At 35.6% G+C, this 20,315-nt stretch overlaps 2 protein-coding genes across 2 annotated transcripts; both read left to right on the forward strand.

The window, feature by feature from the left end:
- The first annotated feature begins 1 nt into the window (after position 1).
- On the forward strand, positions 2-2,737 carry LOC132140594 (phosphatidylinositol-glycan biosynthesis class W protein-like). The gene is made up of 2 exons (XM_059549410.1): positions 2-254; positions 1,120-2,737. Exon 2 carries the CDS (start codon positions 1,123-1,125, stop codon positions 2,605-2,607), a length of 1,485 nt encoding a protein of 494 aa, XP_059405393.1. The 5' UTR covers positions 2-254; positions 1,120-1,122; the 3' UTR covers positions 2,608-2,737.
- A 796-nt stretch (positions 2,738-3,533) lies between these two features.
- LOC132140596 (gametogenetin-binding protein 2-like) lies at positions 3,534-18,743 on the forward strand. The gene is made up of 14 exons (XM_059549412.1): positions 3,534-3,671; positions 7,300-7,405; positions 7,704-7,784; positions 8,500-8,753; positions 9,067-9,165; positions 9,869-9,982; positions 10,072-10,281; positions 10,387-10,561; positions 11,172-11,354; positions 11,900-12,047; positions 12,135-12,260; positions 16,116-16,270; positions 17,089-17,331; positions 17,978-18,743. The coding sequence occupies exons 2-14, from the start codon at positions 7,313-7,315 to the stop codon at positions 18,152-18,154; spliced, it is 2,058 nt and encodes a 685-aa protein (XP_059405395.1). The 5' UTR covers positions 3,534-3,671; positions 7,300-7,312; the 3' UTR covers positions 18,155-18,743.
- Positions 18,744-20,315: the final 1,572 nt, after the last annotated feature.

Consider the following 20,315-nt stretch of genomic DNA (forward strand, 5'->3'; position numbering starts at 1 on the left):
CAACCCCAATGTGTGGCTACAGTTTGTTATAAAGTGAGGATTATTACAGAAGAATGAACGATTTGTAAGACGAATGTTTATTTTTTTGACTATTTAATGAAGAAATGCAATTACAGTTAGTATAGATATATGGGAATCCATGTTTCGTGTGCTAAACCGGTTTATCCTGACAGGCCACTGCTGTAATGTTGGTCTCTGCAGTTTAGTCTAACCTAACCTGATTTATCTCATGTCCACACATCACACCGGACAAGGTAGGTCACATGTCCTAATATCCATACTATATAGAGCTTTAATAAATATGTGTCTTGATTGAATTGCTTTAATACTCTCTCGAATTATTTGAACATTAAAATTTGAGATCAAAACTTCAACTGCAACCTAATGGTTAATTGTAGGTGATTGATTTAATTGAGTCATTCTGAGGTGTGTATGTTGAGTGTGTGGTGGTTGCATGTATGTATATATGTATTTCTACAGTCTATATCTATCTATCTATCTATCTAAAAAAAACTATAATTGGAAGAGAATTAAAAAAAAAACATTTTAAACAAATGTTTCATATAGTCTTTTAATTAAATGATGTCCCAACTAATATGTGCTCATATAGACAGCATGCATAGTAATTATAAAATAATTTATAAAAAACAGTATGAAAGCAGTTGTAATAGAATTAGAAACAATTAATTCATATCTTAAGCAAATATTTAACATCGTCTTTTAATTAAATAATATTTCAACTAATATGTGATCATAAAAACTGCATGTATACTAAAACAAATTAAACAAAATGCTGACTTTTACTAATATTCCCTTTATTTAATAAGATTATATAATTAATTAACTAATATTAAGTTATAAACTGTTAGATAAAATAGTTTTAAAATATAAAAAATATATTTCAACTAATATGAAGTCTATATCTATCTTTCTGTCTTTATATCTTAAGATATACAAATATATGTTTAACTGATATATGCTGTGTGTGTGTATATATATATATATATATATATATATATATATATATATATATACTCACACATACTATGTTTGTGTTCTGTATCAACTTACAGTCTATGTTTGTACTTTACCTATTTTGACACGTGTCTCTTTTTACAGACAATGGCATCAGCAGAAGTAAAAGTTGCATTTGTCAGCAATCACAATGGGACGACCCTTACGGAGGTTTCGCTGGGATCCCTCTTAGCCCCGCTGTGTTTTCTCAGCCGAGGACTTTTCCTGATAGTTTTCCACCTTGGAAAAGGGGTTCTCCCATTCTCCTGGAGAACCCATCTCCTGCTGGACTTCACAGCACTAATAATGCCTCTGGTCCTGTCATGCACTGCGCTGAGCGACATCCTTCACTTTGTCATCATGGGCATCGCTGTAGTTGACTTAGTTGTCCTCTACCTCGTTTACAAGAACGGAAAGCATCCCTTTCAAGGTTCCCTTTACAGTACAGTTGACAAGTTTGTGCAAAGCAGGGTAGAATCCAACCTGGTCCCGTTTGTGACCGTGTTTCGAGTTCTGGTCAACGTGAAGACCGCCATAAGCATTCTGGCTGTTGATTTTAGCGTCTTCCCAAGACGTTATGCAAAAACAGAGACTTATGGAACAGGGGTGATGGATTTCGGCGTCGGAGCATATGTAATGGCCAATGCATTGGTGTGTCCCGAAGCAAGAGGAAAGGACATCCGAGGGTCGAAGCTCAGTCATGTTTTTAAACAACTGATTTCCGTCTGGCCGTTGGTGTTGTTAGGGTTAGTGAGACTTGCAAGCGTCAAATCATCAGGCTACCATGAACATGTGACAGAGTATGGAGTTCACTGGAACTTCTTCTTCACGTTAGCCATCGTCAGAGTGGTGGCGTCCGCACTTCTGGCTCTTTTCCCTGTGGACGCCTCATGGCTTCTTGCTCTTCTCATTGGTGGAAGCTACCAGGTTGTTTTGGAGACCACAGGTCTGAAGTCCTTCCTCATCTATAATAGCGAGCGCACAGGCTTTCTGCAGGCGAACAGAGAGGGCATCTTCTCAGTGGTGGGTTACATCGCCATCTATATGGCTGGGGTTCAAGTTGGCCGTTACCTCATGCAGAGCAGAAATTTGGTTAAAGACTGGATCAGAGTGATCCGTAACCTTCTGTTAACCAGTTTTGTGTTGTTCTGTGCTCTGTATGTGTGCCAGAGATGCACTGAGCCAGTGTCACGCAGAATGGCCAATCTTCCCTTCTGTATTTGGACTGTAGCACAGGCTTTATTCTTTCTCTCATGCCTTAGCGTTTCTGATTTACTGCTACTTTTTTCTAAAGCCATGTCTAATTTTTCTTTTGTGTCTGCATCGTGGTGTCCATATCAAAACAAGAAGTCATTACCAAATGAGAAAATGAAAAAAAATATGGATGCATTATGCCTTGTACAGTCTATTAACCGGAATCAGTTGTTATATTTCCTAATTGCAAATATCATGACTGGTTTGACCAATGTGTTAATCGACACACTGAACAGCAATGACGTTTTAGCTGTAAGTGTTCTGCTCTTGTATATGTTTATGAATAGCTTAGTTATATTCATATTGCATATCAATAATATAACTATTAAGTTCTGGTAAACACCCTTTCGTTTTGTTTCAGATTACACTGTATTTTTTATTTTTTTTAAATGGCTCTCACAAAGCTGCTTTGGAAAACATTGTATATTTTTTGCAAAGTTCTAATAAAATTGAATGTGTGATTTGTAAATATACTGCTACTGTGTATTACATATGAGATATGTAGAACAGCAGAACAGAAGATTTTTGTATTTTTATATGCTGCAATCGGCCTACATTTCATTGAACTTTTTCCATGGTTTTAATCATTTTTGTGTCTTTGCAGTTCACAATGTAGAGGGCCTGTGTGGTGAATTGATTAAAAACATTTTTTTCATGCATGCATGCATATTAATTATACGATTTTTTGAATATTTATATATATATATATATATATATATATATATATTAATCAAACTTTTAAGTCATAAAACAATATGAAAATAATTGTGAAAGAATTAGAAAAATGCAATTTAAGCAAACATTTAATGTAGTCATTTAATTAAATAATAGTTCAATCAAAATGCGGTCATTAAAACAAAGAATTATAAAGACTAAGAGGAATTCAGATTTTTACTATTATTTTATATTTTATATTTATATTTTATATTTATATTTTAAATACTGCGTACATATACCTACTATAAAATAATGACAAAAGTTATGATTATGAAAGTCGTTTAACTAGACATTTAATATCAAGTCATAAAACTATATAAAAATTGTCAAAGATTTAGAAAAATGCATTTGAACTATTTAATTGATATTTAAGTAATATTTTAATTAATAAATTTCATTAATTTCAGCAAATATACTATCTTAAAAATCGATTAACTTTTAGATGAAGGTAGAATACTATCTATGATCTACTTATATTTCAATTCTGTTTTTTATTTGTTCTGCTCCTCTAAAATAGTCTCCGCTCATGTGTCGATCAAATCGCACACGTCATGCACTCGGAGCCCGGAACTACTTTCTGTGGTATCCGGGGGCCAGAGGTCATAGAACATTCGCCTGCCACATACGCCTCTGTCGCACTTGTTTGTTTTTGTCCAAAAAAAGAGAGAAAAAACCTTGTAAAACAGGTGAGTCCGACAACTGCAGCTTGATATGTGTTCATTTAGTCGCTCTTTCAAGTGCAATAACAGCAGAAAGGTAATGATAACCCCGGAATGGGTCGAGTTAACACTGAGGGTGTCAGTCCGTGAGTCAAACTAGATCTTTGACGCGACACTTCTGAATTTAAAAAGCATGTCTTGTTTTAAAGTACATTTGCAGACTGTTTAGCATGCATTAATACATGCTAGGTTTAAAGTAGCTCGGGCTTGACAGAACTAACGTTAGCATGCTAATCATCTCGATTAAAAGTTTGACAGGTTAGCCGTGCGCTAACTCGACTTCGACACTCAAAATCATCTCTTGGTTATAACATCATCTCAGATTCAATCCCTGTAGCATTAAATATGTCGAAATGACTCGTTTATGTTGTGGTCTACAGGTGGCTAACAGGCTAATTAGCATATGTGTCATTGGAGTGATCATGAGTGCGGACTGACAGGGGTATTTAATATGAATGTTATCTGAGATGTGTTTTTAGATATTTTAGAGCTTTGAGAGGCTGTTTAGCTGCTTATTGTTAGCACGTTATGTGGCTTGACCTCTTCATACTTGGCTTCTCTGATAAAAGAGTTACTACATTTATTTGACACATTTATTTGATCTATCTATCTTTCTATCTATCTATCTATCTATATATATATAAGTTTGGGGTGTAGAGCTGAGGATAGTAAGTGTTTAAGTTAGGGATGCACCAATAGGATTTATTTTGGCCGATACTGATATTGACCAATTGCATAAAGTAGGAGTTAAAAATGAAAAACATCAAATATATATATATATGTAGATCGGTTCATTTCAAGCAGAATTGATATTTGAACAATTCTTCGTTCCTCTGTTTTATTACCGTTCCAAAATCAGTTTGAGTATAAAAAATATTAGTTAATAACATTATTTTTAAAACTTTTTCTTTGCCTATAATAATAGTAAAGTACAGCATTTCTTAACTCAAAAAGAAAAAAAAGTTTGCACTTAGTCATAGCCAATACAGCATCATCTTTTCTAGTTTTTGACCAAATGTATAAACAAAAGAAAATACTGCTTAGGCGCTTTAGACATTAAAGTAGGACTATTTTATCAAGATATTTAAAAATGTTTGCAGCATGGATAAAAAAATAAAAAAAAGTTCCTATAAGTGTTTTGAGAGGGAAAAAGCAAACCAGCCTGAATTAGTTGGCTATGCATCGCATTTTATTATTAATATATAATTATTATTTTATTTTTATTATTCAGAAATAATCTATAGTCTAAAACAGCTGTAATTTAAGCAAAATATTTACAAACATTATAAACACAGTTTATCTTTTTTAGTTCACTTCTCTCCACAACAAATCCTCTAAGGGTGCTTTCACATCTCTAGTTCGGTTCATTTGGACCAAACCAAGGGCAAACAATTATACATTGTAGCATTTTTCAGCTTTTTTGGTTCCTTTTCACACCACACTGATTGCTTTGGTCCGAACCAGTTGAAACTAACCAAAATGCAGTCACATGACAACATCCACTTCACTCATTGGCCATGACGTATTTCCTAAACTGCTTTTCGATTGGTCAGAATTTACGTGTGGGAATATTCCAACACAAGAGGGAAAGCCAGCAAACAACACTGAGACAACACAACTATGGAGAGACAACTGCGCGGACTGGTTTTGTCCCTGGCCATAATCTAGTACATTGTTTGTATACACCACAATATGCAAACAATACATTTCTATAATGAAGCGCAGATGCGGCTTGAAAACAACGTTCTAATGCACTGCAAACGGTGAGCGGGCATCGCTCGTAACTTCAAGCAGAGGCATGCATTAATTCTTCTTAACTCTGACATACTCATGGTCATCTGACCAAATGTCTATGTCCTCCTCACTACTCCTATTTTGTCCACGAGCTGCCGTGCTAAAGTGCAAACTGTCAACAAACACTTCCTCATCCCATAATGCACAGCGCAGCTGACTACGCCAGCTGGTTTAGTCCAAAAATGATCAGTACTTTTTGCAGTTGGGTCTGTTCAAGGTCGCATCACGTTCTCCCCACAAACGGACCGCACCAGAGTTTGTTTGAAAGCGTAGCGAGACCACCTCTTCAAGCTGGTCTCGGTACGCTTGTTTGGTCTGCCTTTGGTGCGCACCTGAGTGCAATTGCTGCTTTCACACCTGCCCAAACGAACCGCACCAAACGGGGAAACGAACTCTGGTACGATTCAACCGAACTAAATGAGGCAGTTGTGAAAGCACCCTTAAGCTGTAAGACAAACTAATTAAAGCGAAACTGAAGCCTACCTCTCTCATTCTCAATCCAAATGTTTCCATATTTATGACGTATCTGGATGCTAAAATATAATTTATTATGTAAACTATAGGCTTTGTTCTTCACAAACATCATCATATCTTTGTTGACAGAAACGCTGCAGGTGTGTGATGTGTTCTACATGATCCTACCATTTTTGTTGGTTTCAAACACACAAAAAACTGCATATTGCCTTCCATACATTTTTACTTAAATGTAGACCTAATGCTTAATTGGCGATTCGTGACATATCCTGAGATAAATGAACTCCGGTGCATCGCCATTTAATGTTAACTATGATGAATTTACAGCTGAGTGGAGTTTCACTTGTTGGATGCATTAGCGTCACATTTGCATAGGCCAAAACAGAATTTTGAACAGATTTTATGTTGTTTTGGCAAGTGTTAAATTATTTTGCTCAGAGAAAAATGTTGGATTATGCAGCAGACATGTATATCATTGTTTCCATGCAGTTCATTAATAAACCATTAGTATTGGCCCTTTTCATGCTATTTCTGATATTAAATATATATATTAAAATAATAATAAAAAAACGTCCGGTACATCAGTGCATCCCTAGTTTAAGTCTCTGTAGTCGGATAAGAGTGTATTTGTAAGATTATAATCCTAGCAAAGCTACGAAGGCTGCTGGGAAACCAGTGTTTGTTTGTTTGTTTTTTAGAAATGGACAAATATTTATTATTCTGGGTGAAAAAAGCAGGCATGTGAAAATCTAAGTAGTACATTAATTGTATTGTTGCTATTTGGAATAATGCTGTTGTACTGTAAAAAAAAAACAAGCTTTTTAATGATTTAATGTTATTATTTAAATATTAAACTGAAATATTACTATTGCAATAAGACTATTGTACTGTAAAATAATTATAATATCTTTGATTATTTAAATTATAAAATGTAAATAAAGAAATATTACTGTTGCAATAAAAAAATGGTACTGTAAGAAGCCAGTATTTAATAATGATAATGATGATAATAATAATAAATTGTTTTAATTATACTATCATTTAAATTATGTAAATTATTTAAATAAATTACAGTTGCAATAATACTATTGTACTGAAAACAAGTGTTTAGTTTTTTTGTTGTCATTATTATAATCAGAACAGAAGTAAAATTACAATATTTATATTTATGGAATGCCTAAAATTCTAGAACTAACTAAAATTCACGTGGGTCATACTTTTCACTTCAGAAAATATGTAAGTCCATGTAAATAAGTAAATTACATTGAAAAGTTGTCTGTATTGAAACTCCTAGTGGAGGTGATGTTGTGGTTGTGTCCACACGCAGATCTGGGCAAGACATGGCGCGTCTGGTGGCTGTCTGCAGAGACGGAGAAGAGGACTATCTGTTTCTCGCACGCCAGATTCCCTTGTACATCGATGACTCGCTCACGGTAAGATCATTTTAAGTTGCAATTTGCATTTTACCATCTTTAAAGCCAACGTAAAATGAATATTAAACCTGTTTATTTTAAAAATATGGTCTTATAATATGTGATTGATCTGTCAATTTGAGTATTTTAGCAGCCAATGCCATTTAAATGTTTAGAAGTTTGTCTTGGCAGGCACTTTTGTATTAAGCAGTTTATGTTCCCCTATACATGTATTACTGAAAGCAAACTGAATTCAGGGTATTATATAGGAAGAAGCACTGCGTTCTTTTGATGATATAAAAAAAAATTTATGTTGTAGATGGTGATGGAGTTTCCTGACAGTATTCTGGACTTTGACAGCTGTCAGATCAACGGTTCACAAATGAAGCAGTTTATTGAGGTACACAGTGACATTTTCTCATTTTCACTGTTGCCGGTGATTCTCATGATGCCTGTTAAGAGTCATATTTCACCTAAACCAAAGGGAAAAAATTAGATTAATATTTAAATATTTATTGAAATCTGTAATATAAAATTACTATTCACGACAATTAATTAGAATACCCTCTAATTCTCTTTACAGTTATGCAAAAAAAATGAATTAAAAAAAGCATTCTCCATACTCTACATTAATAGTGGTAGTATTTATTGTACTGCCTTTAATTTATGTTCATTTTAGTGTTGGGCAAGGATTAATCGCATCCAAAATAAGTTTTTTTTGTGTGCATAATATATGTGTGTGTGCTGTGTATATTTATTATGTATATATAAATACACACACATGCATGTATATATTGAAGAAAAACATGTTATGTTATATATCTGCTGTACCAAAACCGAACAGAGAGGTCAAAAACGAGGTACATATGGAACCGTCATGTTCGTGTACTGTTACACCCCAAATATTTATATACCGACACACACACACACAATCATGTGAAAATGTTAGGACACCCTATTGAATTCCCTGTTTTTTCTTTTATCTGGACAAATTAAAAAAATAACTGGTTCTTTCCAAGTCATATATATACATATATAATAAATTATAATTGATAAAGAGTCAGACTTCTATGGCTTGCAGCTTCACCTTCCCACCTGTGTTTTTGGTCCACCAGCATCACAGCATGCTGAAGCCGCAGGACTTGAACATGGCGTTGATGGTGATGTCTCGTGAGGTGTTCAGCGCTCTGTCTCAGTCGGTGCCGTGTGTGGGCTGTCGGCGCAGCGTGGAGCATCTGTTCTCTCAGCTCACAGACTCTGGGTATTTTGCACTAGATCCGCTCACTGTGGGATCCTCTGGAGTGCTATCAGTCACACGCGCATGTCTCACAGACCCCAGGAAACTCTACACACTCTTCTATGTTCACGGGTAAGTGTTACATTTGCCTCAGACCAACTGAAGTCCACATTAAAACCACCCTATTTGCTTTTTATTAAATGTTTCTGCTCTTTGTGTGGTGTGTGTGATTTGCACTGAGCAAGTTATTCCAAAGAAACACTTTCTGTAATTTTTCTTCAAGGTGGAATGATTGGCAGGGAAAATATTAGCTATTAATCATCATCATAGCCTGACAATCCAATGAAATTAAGCTTCAATCTTTTTGGTCTTTTAGTTTGTTCTTTTGCCTATATGATTTAGTTGATGTTTTTCATTCTAATATGTGTGCTTTGTCTTTTTGTAGGTCAAAGTTAAACAACGTAATTGATTCCATTCCCAAGAGTAAAAAGAACAAACGCTGTCAGCTGCACTCTTTAGACACGCACAAACCGAAGCCTTTAGGGTGAGTCAGTAACTTTTGTTTTTAATGATCATGTGACATTTGGCGTTTCAGATGACCGTTTCTTTTTTTTTTGCTCCATTACAACCTAACCCATTTTTTTAGCAGTGTTGTTCTTATAAATTAAAATTTTTGAAGTAAGGAATCAATAAAAAAAAATTTTGTTATAATGATAGTGGTCAGGGTCTGAAATTAATGGAGGTTTAGGACAAAAATGCCTTCCAAATTCAACATAAGGGGTCAAAAAATGCCTCTACAGAAATAAAACTAAATCTGTTACAACTGTTGAAATGAATAAAAGTGAATAATCATTATTACATTATATATTACAAGAGGACGATAACCAATAATGACAACGATTTTTGTCATATTACAGTTCCTGTTTGTTTTCATTTTATATAGACCAGTTTTATGTAAGATGAGAGTGTGAACTTGCCTTGATCACATAACATCGATCAGTTGCTGAATGCATAAGCAGTCTGTGTGAATAAACACAGCATGTCAGATGCATTGGTAACTGCCTATACTGAATTTTATAAATATAATTATTTGACATAAAAGACCAAACAGATACATTTGAGTTTATTATTAAAATTAAATGCCACTGGAAGTTAGTCCTTGGAAAAATATTGCCCCTTAACGGAAAGTACATTTCTGATCCTGGTAGAGATGTAAGTGACTGTATCAGTGGGTTCTGGATCTGCAGGGGCAGCTGGATGGATGTGTGGGAGCTGATGTCACAGGAGTGTCGTGATGAAGTGGTTTTGATTGACAGCACCTCCCTGCTGGAGACTCTGGAGACGTACCTGCGCAAACACCGGTGAGAAATTGTGACCTTATGACCTTATTTCTCTGAATCAGCTCAGTGACAAAAATGTATTTTTTATTTATTTTCAATATCATTCTCAGGTTCTGTACAGACTGTAAGAACAAGGTTTTGAGAGCGTATAACATCCTGGTAGGAGATCTGGACTGCAGTAAAGAGAAGGGCTACTGTGCGTCTCTGTATGAGGGGTTACGCTGCTGTCCCCATGAGCGCCACATCCACGTCTGCTGCGAGACTGATTTCATCGCACACTTACTGGGCCGAGCAGAACCAGAGTTCGCTGGGGGTTATGAGTGAGTGATCCAGTCCTCATGCTGTGTAACGTGCATTAAAGTCACACCATATAATCTACTGGAAGTTAGATATACCTTCATAGAGAATGTGTGGCTCACTTACAGGCGTCGAGAGAGACACGCGAAGACCATAGATATCGCACAGGAGGAAGTGCTGACGTGTCTAGGAATACATCTGTACGAGCGGCTGCACAGAATCTGGCAGAAGCTGCGAGCAGAAGAGCAGACGTGGCAGATGCTCTTCTATCTGGGTATTGATGCGCTCCGCAAAAGCTTCGAGGTAACAATCTCATGGTATTCACGCTGAGCATCATCTAATTCCCAAATGTTTCTTTCCATCAGTAGGGTATAAATCCAACAGTTAAAATCATTATAAACAGTATTATATTTTCAACATCATCTGCTGAATTGACAGTTAACTGTAGAAAAATACTACATTTAGTCATTTAGCAAACACTTTTATCCAAATTGAGGACAATGGAAGGAATCAAAATCAACAAAAGAGCAATTTGCAAGTGTTGTTATAAATAACAACACATAAAACAAACAGTGTTGTTCGGCTTATTTTTCTGGCTGACCTTACTGCATATGAATTTATAGTAGTAGTTATAGTTCAGATGCATGATTTATGGCGGGAGAGTATTTAACTAAATTATGCAATGTAATTTATTGGTATTTACACCATCATTAAACACAAGTTTGATTGCATCGATTGTTATGGATATGTTTTTTAATTTGTGCATTGTCTGTAGATACATAGAACTTCCCACTTCTGTCCGTGCTTTTATGTAATTGCACTCTCACACTAATTTGCTTAATTCCTATTTTGTGCTTCTGGAAAGTGTCGTATATTATAATGTGTTCACTCATTTATGTTAAATGATGTGCAGATGGCGGTGGAGAGGGTTCAGGGCATCAGCCGGCTGGAGCAGCTCTGTGAGGAGCTCTCAGAAGAGGAGCGAGCCAAAGAACTCAAACAGGAGAAAAAGAGGCAAAAACGCAAGAACAGACGCAAAAACAAGTGTGGCTTCGAACAAGGGGCGGAGGGGGGGAAAGACAAAAGTCTTGATGAGGTAATGACTCATTTAATGCGTCTCTGTTCCTTTTCTCAAATCTCTTCTGCTCACCAAGGCTGCGTTTATTTGATCAGAAACTGAAATAATGTGAAATATTTGTACAATTTAAAAAGCATCATTACTCCAGTCTTCAGTGTCACATGATCTTCAGAAATCATTCTAATATACTGATTATGAACATTGGTGCTGCTTCAGATTTTCTGGTATATGTTTTTTTTTTTTTTCTTCAAAAGAACAGCATCTATATGAGATGGAAGTCTTTTGTAATATTATAAATGTCTTTACTGACACTTTTGATTAATTAAATGCATCTTTGCAGAATAAAGGTATTTATTTCAATTTAAATTCATTTTAAAAGTTGTATTGAAAATGTACTCATTTAAATAATATAAATAATAATGTGGTTTCAGTTAGACTTACTGTGCTGAATGTAAGATATATTAACAATGAATACAACAAAAAGAAACATTGTTGTGAAAACTACTGCTAAAACTGGAGTAAAACACTCTTCTTGAATTCACTTCCTCTTTGTCTCTGCACAGGGTTCGTCTGAGTCTGTGGACGGCGGCTGTAAGTCATGTGGCAGTATAGAGGAGTCTGTCAGCAGCGCAGAGGTCCTCATCACCAGCGAGAATTCATCTTGCACCTGCCCGGCCGCCTCCATCCTGCATTCCCCCAAAACCAAGAAAGGTACACAAGGCTTTAGTAACTGAATTATGCATAGAAGTGACCCAGAATGCACCTGACTGGTGAGTTTGTGTCTGTCTGTTCCTCTAGCACTCTTGCCTCACAGTAACGGCAGTGACTGTGGCTACTGTTCCAGTATGGAGGGCAGCGAGACGGGATCCAGAGAGGGCTCAGATGTGGCCTGCATCGAGGGCATGTGCAACCATGATGAAACGGGTATGCAACTAAATGTGGCAAATATAGAGGAGTCTTTATTATTATTAAGTATGATGGGTTGGTCTGAATAAATAACTGGACACAAAATATTGATTTGAGGTGAAAGATTTTATTAGCTCACTAAACACAAAGCTTCCAAGAAGAAAGTACATTCCTAGCAAATGGCCTTGAGCCGAGATAAACAAGGGATCACTTTACTGCATAAATAATGATGAGGATATGAAATATTGATCTGAGAGTTTTAAAATCTTGCCTATTTATTACCTTACCCATTATAATCCATTATATACTGTTAACAAAACAAGTGTTCTTGAACTACAGCAATGTTACAGTATTTTCAGTCAAATTGCTAACTGTGATAAAAAATTAAACAATAATTCGGTCAGAACAATTTTATTAATTAGTACATTTTTAAAATAGATCTGGAGATTTCCTAGTAAAAAAAAAAACATTTTATATAAAGTAAACTTTAAGCACATTAATATATCTACTGATAGATCACTTAAAATTTACTGATTAAAAATGGCTGTATGATTAAACCCTTTTTGGAGTGTTTTTTTATTGCAAAATGCACATTTCTTAATATTATGCCTAAAATGTGTTTTAAAGGTCCCGTTCTTCGTGATCCCATTTTTTTAAACATTAGTTAGTGTGTAATGTTGTTGTTAGAGTATAAATAATATCTGTAAAATTCTAAAGCTCAAAGTTCAATGCCAAGCATGATATTTTATTTAACAGAATTCGCCTACAAAAAACGACCCGTTTGGACTACATCCCTCTAGTTCCTGCAGTAATGACGTCACTAAAACAGTTTTTTGACTAACCTCCGCCCACATGAATTCACAAAAAGGTGGGCGTGGTCTTGTTGCGCTCCGACAGAGAAGAGGAAGAGCTGCATTTGTGTTTTTCACCATGTCGTCGAAACGCTATTATTTTCATCTATGAGTCCAGTCACCTTTGTTTGGGCTTCCCAGGGATGCTGTACTTGGAGATTAATGGTTACAATTTATGTTTAACTCGGTTCCCGAAAATTATAATCCACATGTAAAACTATGTGCAGCACATTTTGCTGAGGACAGCTTCCTCAATCTCAATCAGTTTAATGCCGGATTCGCACAAAGATTATTCTTGAAAGATAGAGCAGTTCCCTCTTTGTCTGGAGAAGGCGTTGTTTATGGACCACAACCGGTAAGTGTATTTTATTATTTAAGTTGGTACGTTTAACAGTTTCTGTAACTTATTACACAAAGGGCAACGCTGTTTAGCTTTGTTAACTAGATGTTAGGGCTGTGCAAAAAATTGAATGCGATTTTCATGCGCATCTCGTCAGTAAAAACGCTCCTGTGATTACATCTCCAGCACATGCTCCTGCCCACTTGCTTCTCAAAACTAGCCCAATCGCGTTACCAAGAGGGCAGCCTGCGCTCAGCTGTTGTCGAATCACAACACAGGAACCGCTGGCCCAATCAGAACTCTTAACGTGTTTCTGAAGGAGGGACTTAGAACAAGGAAGTCATCAGCCCGTTTTATGACAGTGAAAACAGCGGTATACAGATAGGTGGATTGTGTGAAAAATACTGTTTTTTTTACACGCGAAACATGAACACGTTATATTGCACACTGTAAACACAATCAAAGCTTCAAAAAAGCGTGAAAAACGGGACCTTTAATATCACTGTTAATAAGGATTTTACTGTATGATCTCTATATAATACCAGATATTTAAAGTGTTCCTTAGTTATAATTGCAATAATTCCACTTTAGCACAATCAAATACAGGTCCTTCTCAAAAAATTAGCATATTGTGATAAAGTTCATTATTTTCCATAATGTAATGATAAAAATTAAACTTTCATATATTTTTGATTCATTGCACACCAAGTGACATATTTCAGGTCTTTTATTGTTTTAATACTGATGATTTTGGCATACAGCTCTTAAAAAAAACCAAAATTCCTATCTCAAAAAATTAGCATATCATGAAAAGGTTCTCTAAACAAGCTATTAACCTAATCATCTGAATCAACTAAATAACTCTAAACACCTGCAAAAGATTCCTGAGGCTTTTAAAAACTCCCAGCCTGGTTCATTACTCAAAACCGCAATCATGGGTAAGACTGCCGACCTGACTGCTGTCCAGAAGGCCATCATTGACACCCTCAAGCAAGAGGGTAAGACACAGAAAGAAATTTCTGAACGAACAGGCTGTTCCCAGAGTGCTGTATCAAGGCACCTCAGTGGGAAGTCTGTGGGAAGGAAAAAGTGTGGCAAGAAACGCTGCACAACGAGAAGAGGTGACCGGACCCTGAGGAAGATTGTGGAGAAGGACCGATTCCAGACCTTGGGGGACCTGCGGAAGCAGTGGACTGAGTCTGGAGTAGAAACATCCAGAGCCACTGTGCACAGGCGTGTGCAGGAAATGGGCTACAGGTGCCGCATTCCCCAGGTCAAGCCACTTTTGAACCAGAAACAGCGGCAGAAGCGCCTGACCTGGGCTACAGAGAAGCAGTACTGGACTTTTTGAACAAATTTTGCATGTCATTCAGAAATCAAGGTGCCAGAGTCTGGAGGAAGACTGGGGAGAAGGAAATGCCAAAATACCTGAAGTCCAGTGTCAAGTACCCACAGTCAGTGATGGTCTGGGGTGCCATGTCAGCTGCTGGTGTTGGTCCACTGTGTTTTATCAAGGGCAGGGTCAATGCAGCTAGTTATCAGGAGATTTTGGAGCACTTCATGCTTCCATCTGCTGAAAAGCTTTATGGAGATGAAGATTTCATTTTTCAGCACGACCTGGCACCTGCTCACAGTGCCAAAACCACTGGTTAATGGTTTACTGACCATGGTATTACTGTGCTCAATTGGCCTGCCAACTCTCCTGACCTGAACCCCATAGAGAATCTGTGGGATATTGTGAAGAGAAAGTTGAGAGACGCAAGACCCAACACTCTGGATGAGCTTAAGGCCGCTATCGAAGCATCCTGGGCCTCCATAACACCTCAGCAGTGCCACATGCTGATTGCCTCCATGCCACGCCGCATTGAAGCAGTCATTTCTGCAAAAGGATTCCCCACCAAGTATTGAGTGCATAACTGAACATAATTATTTGAAGGTTGCCTTTTTTTGTATTAAAAACACTTTTCTTTCATTGGTCGGATGAAATATGCTAATTTTTTGAGACGGGCATTTTGGGTTTTCATGAGCTGTATGCCAAAATCATCAGTATTAAAACAATAAAAGACCTGAAATATTTCAGTTAGTGTGCAATGAATCTAAAATATTTGAAAGTTTAATTTTTATCATTACATTATGGAAAATAATGAACTTTATCACAATATGCTAATTTTGAGAAGGACCTGTATATTTAAGTAATATCTGTATGTAGGACATCAGCACTACTTCCGCACAATTAAAGTGCATTAAGCACAAAATTAAAACTACACATACAGGGTAATTTTTTTAAAGTACATAAATACCTAAATGTATTTTTAATAAACTTTGCACAAAATGAACGCATTTCAGAATCATTGTAGTATTTATTTATTTATTTATTTTTTTCACTGGGTTTACCTTATGCATATTCCAAACACACTGATGACCAAATACATTGAATTTGTATTTGTTAGGGCCCGAGCACCAGTGGTGCGAGGACCCTTTTGGAATTGCTCCGTTTATTATTAATCTCTGGATCTATTCTAAAAATGTATTACAATTTCAGACAACAGAGTACAGCAAGCCAATCAGATCAGAGCTTGCTGTTGTGCAAAAGCTCCTGGCATTTTATGTGCAGCCACGATCATATATAGAAGATTGCTTTGATAGACATTTGATAAGGATCATATTTGTGGTTCTCTCCAGGTGAGTACTCGTGTAGTCACCGCTGCTCAGAGGAGAAGGAAGAGGACGCTGTGGACAGCTGTGTGGAGTGCTGGGCAAACTCTGAAGACAACACAAAGGGCAAAAGTAAAAAGAAGAAAAGAAAAAACAAGGCGTCACTTTGCAGGAGCGACCATGTGAGTTGACACTTGTTTTGGACAAAGTAGCCAAGCGTGCTCTTATGTGTTGCTTCAGTCAGATGCTTCTCAGGTTCATTTAGTCATTTAGCAGATGCTTTTATCCAAAGCGACTTATAAATGAGGACAATAGAAGCAAACAAAAGAGCAATGATATAGAAGTGCTATAACAAGTCTCAGATTAATGCAGTACACGTTTTTTTATTATTATTATATAAAAAATAAAAATAAAACATTAAATAGAGCAAGCTATTGTTAATTGTATAATAAACAAATAAATAGAATACAAAAAGATTAGAAAAGCTAGTGTTAGTTTTTTTTTTTTTGTAAGAAAAAAAGCAGTTAGTAAATGGATAGAGTGCAAGTCAAAAAGGGACAAGTTTTTTTTACCGAATAGAATTAGAATAGAGAGTGCTAGAGTTAGAGGGTCATATAATAAAGATGGAAGAGATGGGTTTTTAGCTGATTCTTGAAGATGGCTAAGGATTCAGATTAAGTTGGGCAGGTCATTCCACCAGGAGGAAACATTTAATGTGAAAGTGATTTTGTACCTCTTTGGGACGCACAATAAAGTGATGTTCACTTGCAGAACATAAGGTATATTGATCATGTTGAACAAGGTTTTTTTTTAATATAAATAAGCAGTTACTGGTTACATAACATAGCACACATGTATCATAATAAAGAGAAACAAATAATAAATGACAAACAAAAAATAAGGTGTAAATATCTCATCTGATTCAACAACAATCAAAATATTTAACTGAAATATTAGTTGTTTTAAGGCACATGTTGTGATCTTTTCCTGTCTCTTGAAGGGATCTCAAGCAGAGGAGAGCTGCGTGTCTGATGGCAGTAGGAGAGGATCTGGATCTCCTGCCCTTCACGAGTCTCTCTCCCCTTCACCACACGCCTGCAGAAGCAAAGAAACTCCATGCTGTGAATCCTGTGAGAGCTTCAGCCATCATGTGAGCAGCAGCAGACACTTCCACAGTCAGCCTGTCTTACCAGACACCTGCACACAGGAGAACAGCTGCGCCAAGAGCCTCATGGAGTTACTGGTGAGTCTGATAGCTGATCCCACAAACTGTCAAATTATTTTACCATTATATTTATACAACCATTTTTCATTATGGGCTCCACTATAACATTTCTTTATTTTTTTCCATGTAAAGAAAGGCACAATATTTAGGTTGTGAAATGAAAGCTCATTCAAACTCTTCCCTATGTGAATCTAGAGTTAGTTTTCTCTCAATAAATGATTTTTTTTTTTTTCACCAAATGTTTGATTTTATAGAATGTGTACGCAAAGTTAGTTTTTCAGAAAGCAATAAAGTTTTTTATATAATATTCATATTTTTATTTCAACTTTACTTCAATCTCTGAAAATTATTTTTAAGATTCAACATTAACAACGAGAAGTTTGAGCCTCCTTTTAAGTCTACCTCTAATAGATTGACGCACTCAATAGTAAAATATTATAACAGTGATATTTTAAAACAAAAACTTATAGTAAATAGTACATCAAGTTTTATATTAAATATTAAAAATTGTATTTGCTTACAGACCTCTAAGATGTATTCCAGTTTAATAATGTACTTGTGTGTTAATTAAAAATGAATTGTGAAATGGTTTAGTACTCACTGCTGTTTGTTTATTGAGATAGTTGCAAGTAGTAACTTTTTGCTGTAATTTCTTTGTGCACAGAATGAATCAGAAGTGACCTCAGATGAAGAGACCTGTCTGACGCAGGACGAGATCCAGTCATTCGTAGAGAACAACAAATCGTTCTACCGCACACGAGACCAGTACAGACAGCACCTTAAAGATCGCTTCACCAAATACTGCCGCGGCGAGTGGCTGCCGGCCACCAGCGTCAACTAGACTCACACACACTAACTCACACTTATTTTTATAGAGCGTCAAAACACTCATGATCACTGCTGCATTGAGTTTAGGAATATGAAATGGGTAAGAGAATCAATTTCAGCGCTGTATTTGATGATGTTCATGTTTGTTGGGTAACGTTACACGTCTTTCGCATTTATATACATGTCTTCCCCTTCAGGCCCCTCCTCTTTCACGCTCAGTCCTTTTCAACCAATCACAGCTGGCTTTGTTTTCTTTTCTCTCTTGACACGCTGATTAGGGAGCAGGTCTGATTAGGGAGCAGGTCGTTAGGAACACAGTTGTTAAATTGATCATGGAGCTTGCAGGCCTTGACTGTAGGGTTAGGTGTTGGTAGTCTTAATGTATTGTTTGTTAAACATTTCTTTGTTTTTTTTTTTCCCCAAATTTTCACTGACTGTGACAGTTTTAGTGGCAAGAATTGTACCGATGAATGTGTACAGAAATAATTATCTGAGTAAAAAGATTTTACACGAAGATGGAAACATCCATTTATAAAGATGACTGGATGTGATTATGAAAGCATTGTGCAAAATTTACAAAATAAAGAATATTTATTAATATGCATCAGATTTGAATGTATTTTCTGTGTGATTGTCATCATCATCTATCTTCTGAACCATGATGTTCACAAGTCAAGTCTCGAGTACAAGTTGAGTTTCAAGTCATTTAATGGCATCATTAAAACCTCATGTATTGAAACAGTTTTTCTGTAATTAAATTATATAATAAGAGTTCGAACATTACATGTAATGCATTTTTACATTTAGATACATGCGAGGCCATGTGACAGAACAAATACTGTTTCTGTTCAGGGTTTTCCTCCTGAAATCTATACTAGTTTTATATTTTAGCCTACTTGACAGCATTATCTAAAAACAATGTAGCTACAATAATCAAAACGTTATCATCTTGAGCAGAAAATAAAGATAAATGGCAATTTTAAAGTTTAAGTTCTATTCTAGCCATCTACCAACAATTTTCTCAATCATAATTACATGATTCTTTGGAAATGTTCTTCGCTTACTGATTAATAATGCTAAATGTAGATCAGAAACATCTCGTCACATCTGGTTTGAACGGAGTCATAGATTATAGATAGATAACTAGATAGTATGAAAAATTACTCTCTCTCTCTCTCTCTCTCTCTCTATATATATATATATATATATATATATATACACACACACACATACACAATTTAAATGTTGTTGGTTTTTATGTTTTAGTTTTGTTGTTTCTGTTGAAATAAACAAGTAATCCGCAGCTCTAAATTTGGCGCCGGCGCGCGCATGGAACTGAAAGGGTTCGAAAAAAACGTGTTTGGATTCTAATAAAAATACTAAAGAATATAGCACTGGAAGATATTTACCATAAACGACGCTGAGCACTTGTGATCCGCTGCGCTGTTTAGACGCACTGTTCACTTCAAATGGTCCTGTGTCCCGATGGATGGTGTTTGCATTGTGTAGGTTTGTATATATCCTATTTGGTTAACATATAAAATGACTTAAGTTCATATAAAGGGTGCTAAAATCATTATATATATATATATATATATATATATATATATATATATATATATATATATATATATATATATATCTTTACACTTCTAACCTTGTGTTCTCGTCAAAATCTAAGCCTTGTTAAATGTTAAAACTATAGTTAGCCACTAGATGGTGTGTTTTGCTCTGATTTTTATTCATACCATAAAAGTACAGATTATCAGAGTGAGCTAAAAGACTGCTGAAAACTGAAACAAAAGGTTGTACAGTGACAGAAATAACAAAATCATAAATATTTATTTCAAAAACTTTTTTTTTAAACTTGTTTTATTTCATGTAGTTGCCAAGGCAATATTTCCCATTTTCATTTAATGTTAATAGCTAAAACTGAAATAAATGTTACTGAAACGTATAATGACAAAACAAGACCTTTAACAAAAATTACAGGAGATATAAAAATATAGACATTCGATCAATTAATAAAAACTATAAAACATTTTAATGATACTAAAAAAATTACAAAGTATCGTATGCTTGGCTGTATTTTTATTTTCTAATACCTTCTTCGGCAACTTAAATTTATTATATAGTATTTTTTATTAAGCAGTTTTTTGTTGTTTTGTTTTGTT

This window comes from Carassius carassius, chromosome 5, assembly GCF_963082965.1.
Source record: "Carassius carassius chromosome 5, fCarCar2.1, whole genome shotgun sequence".
In the NCBI taxonomy this organism is placed as follows: Eukaryota; Metazoa; Chordata; class Actinopteri; order Cypriniformes; family Cyprinidae; genus Carassius; species Carassius carassius.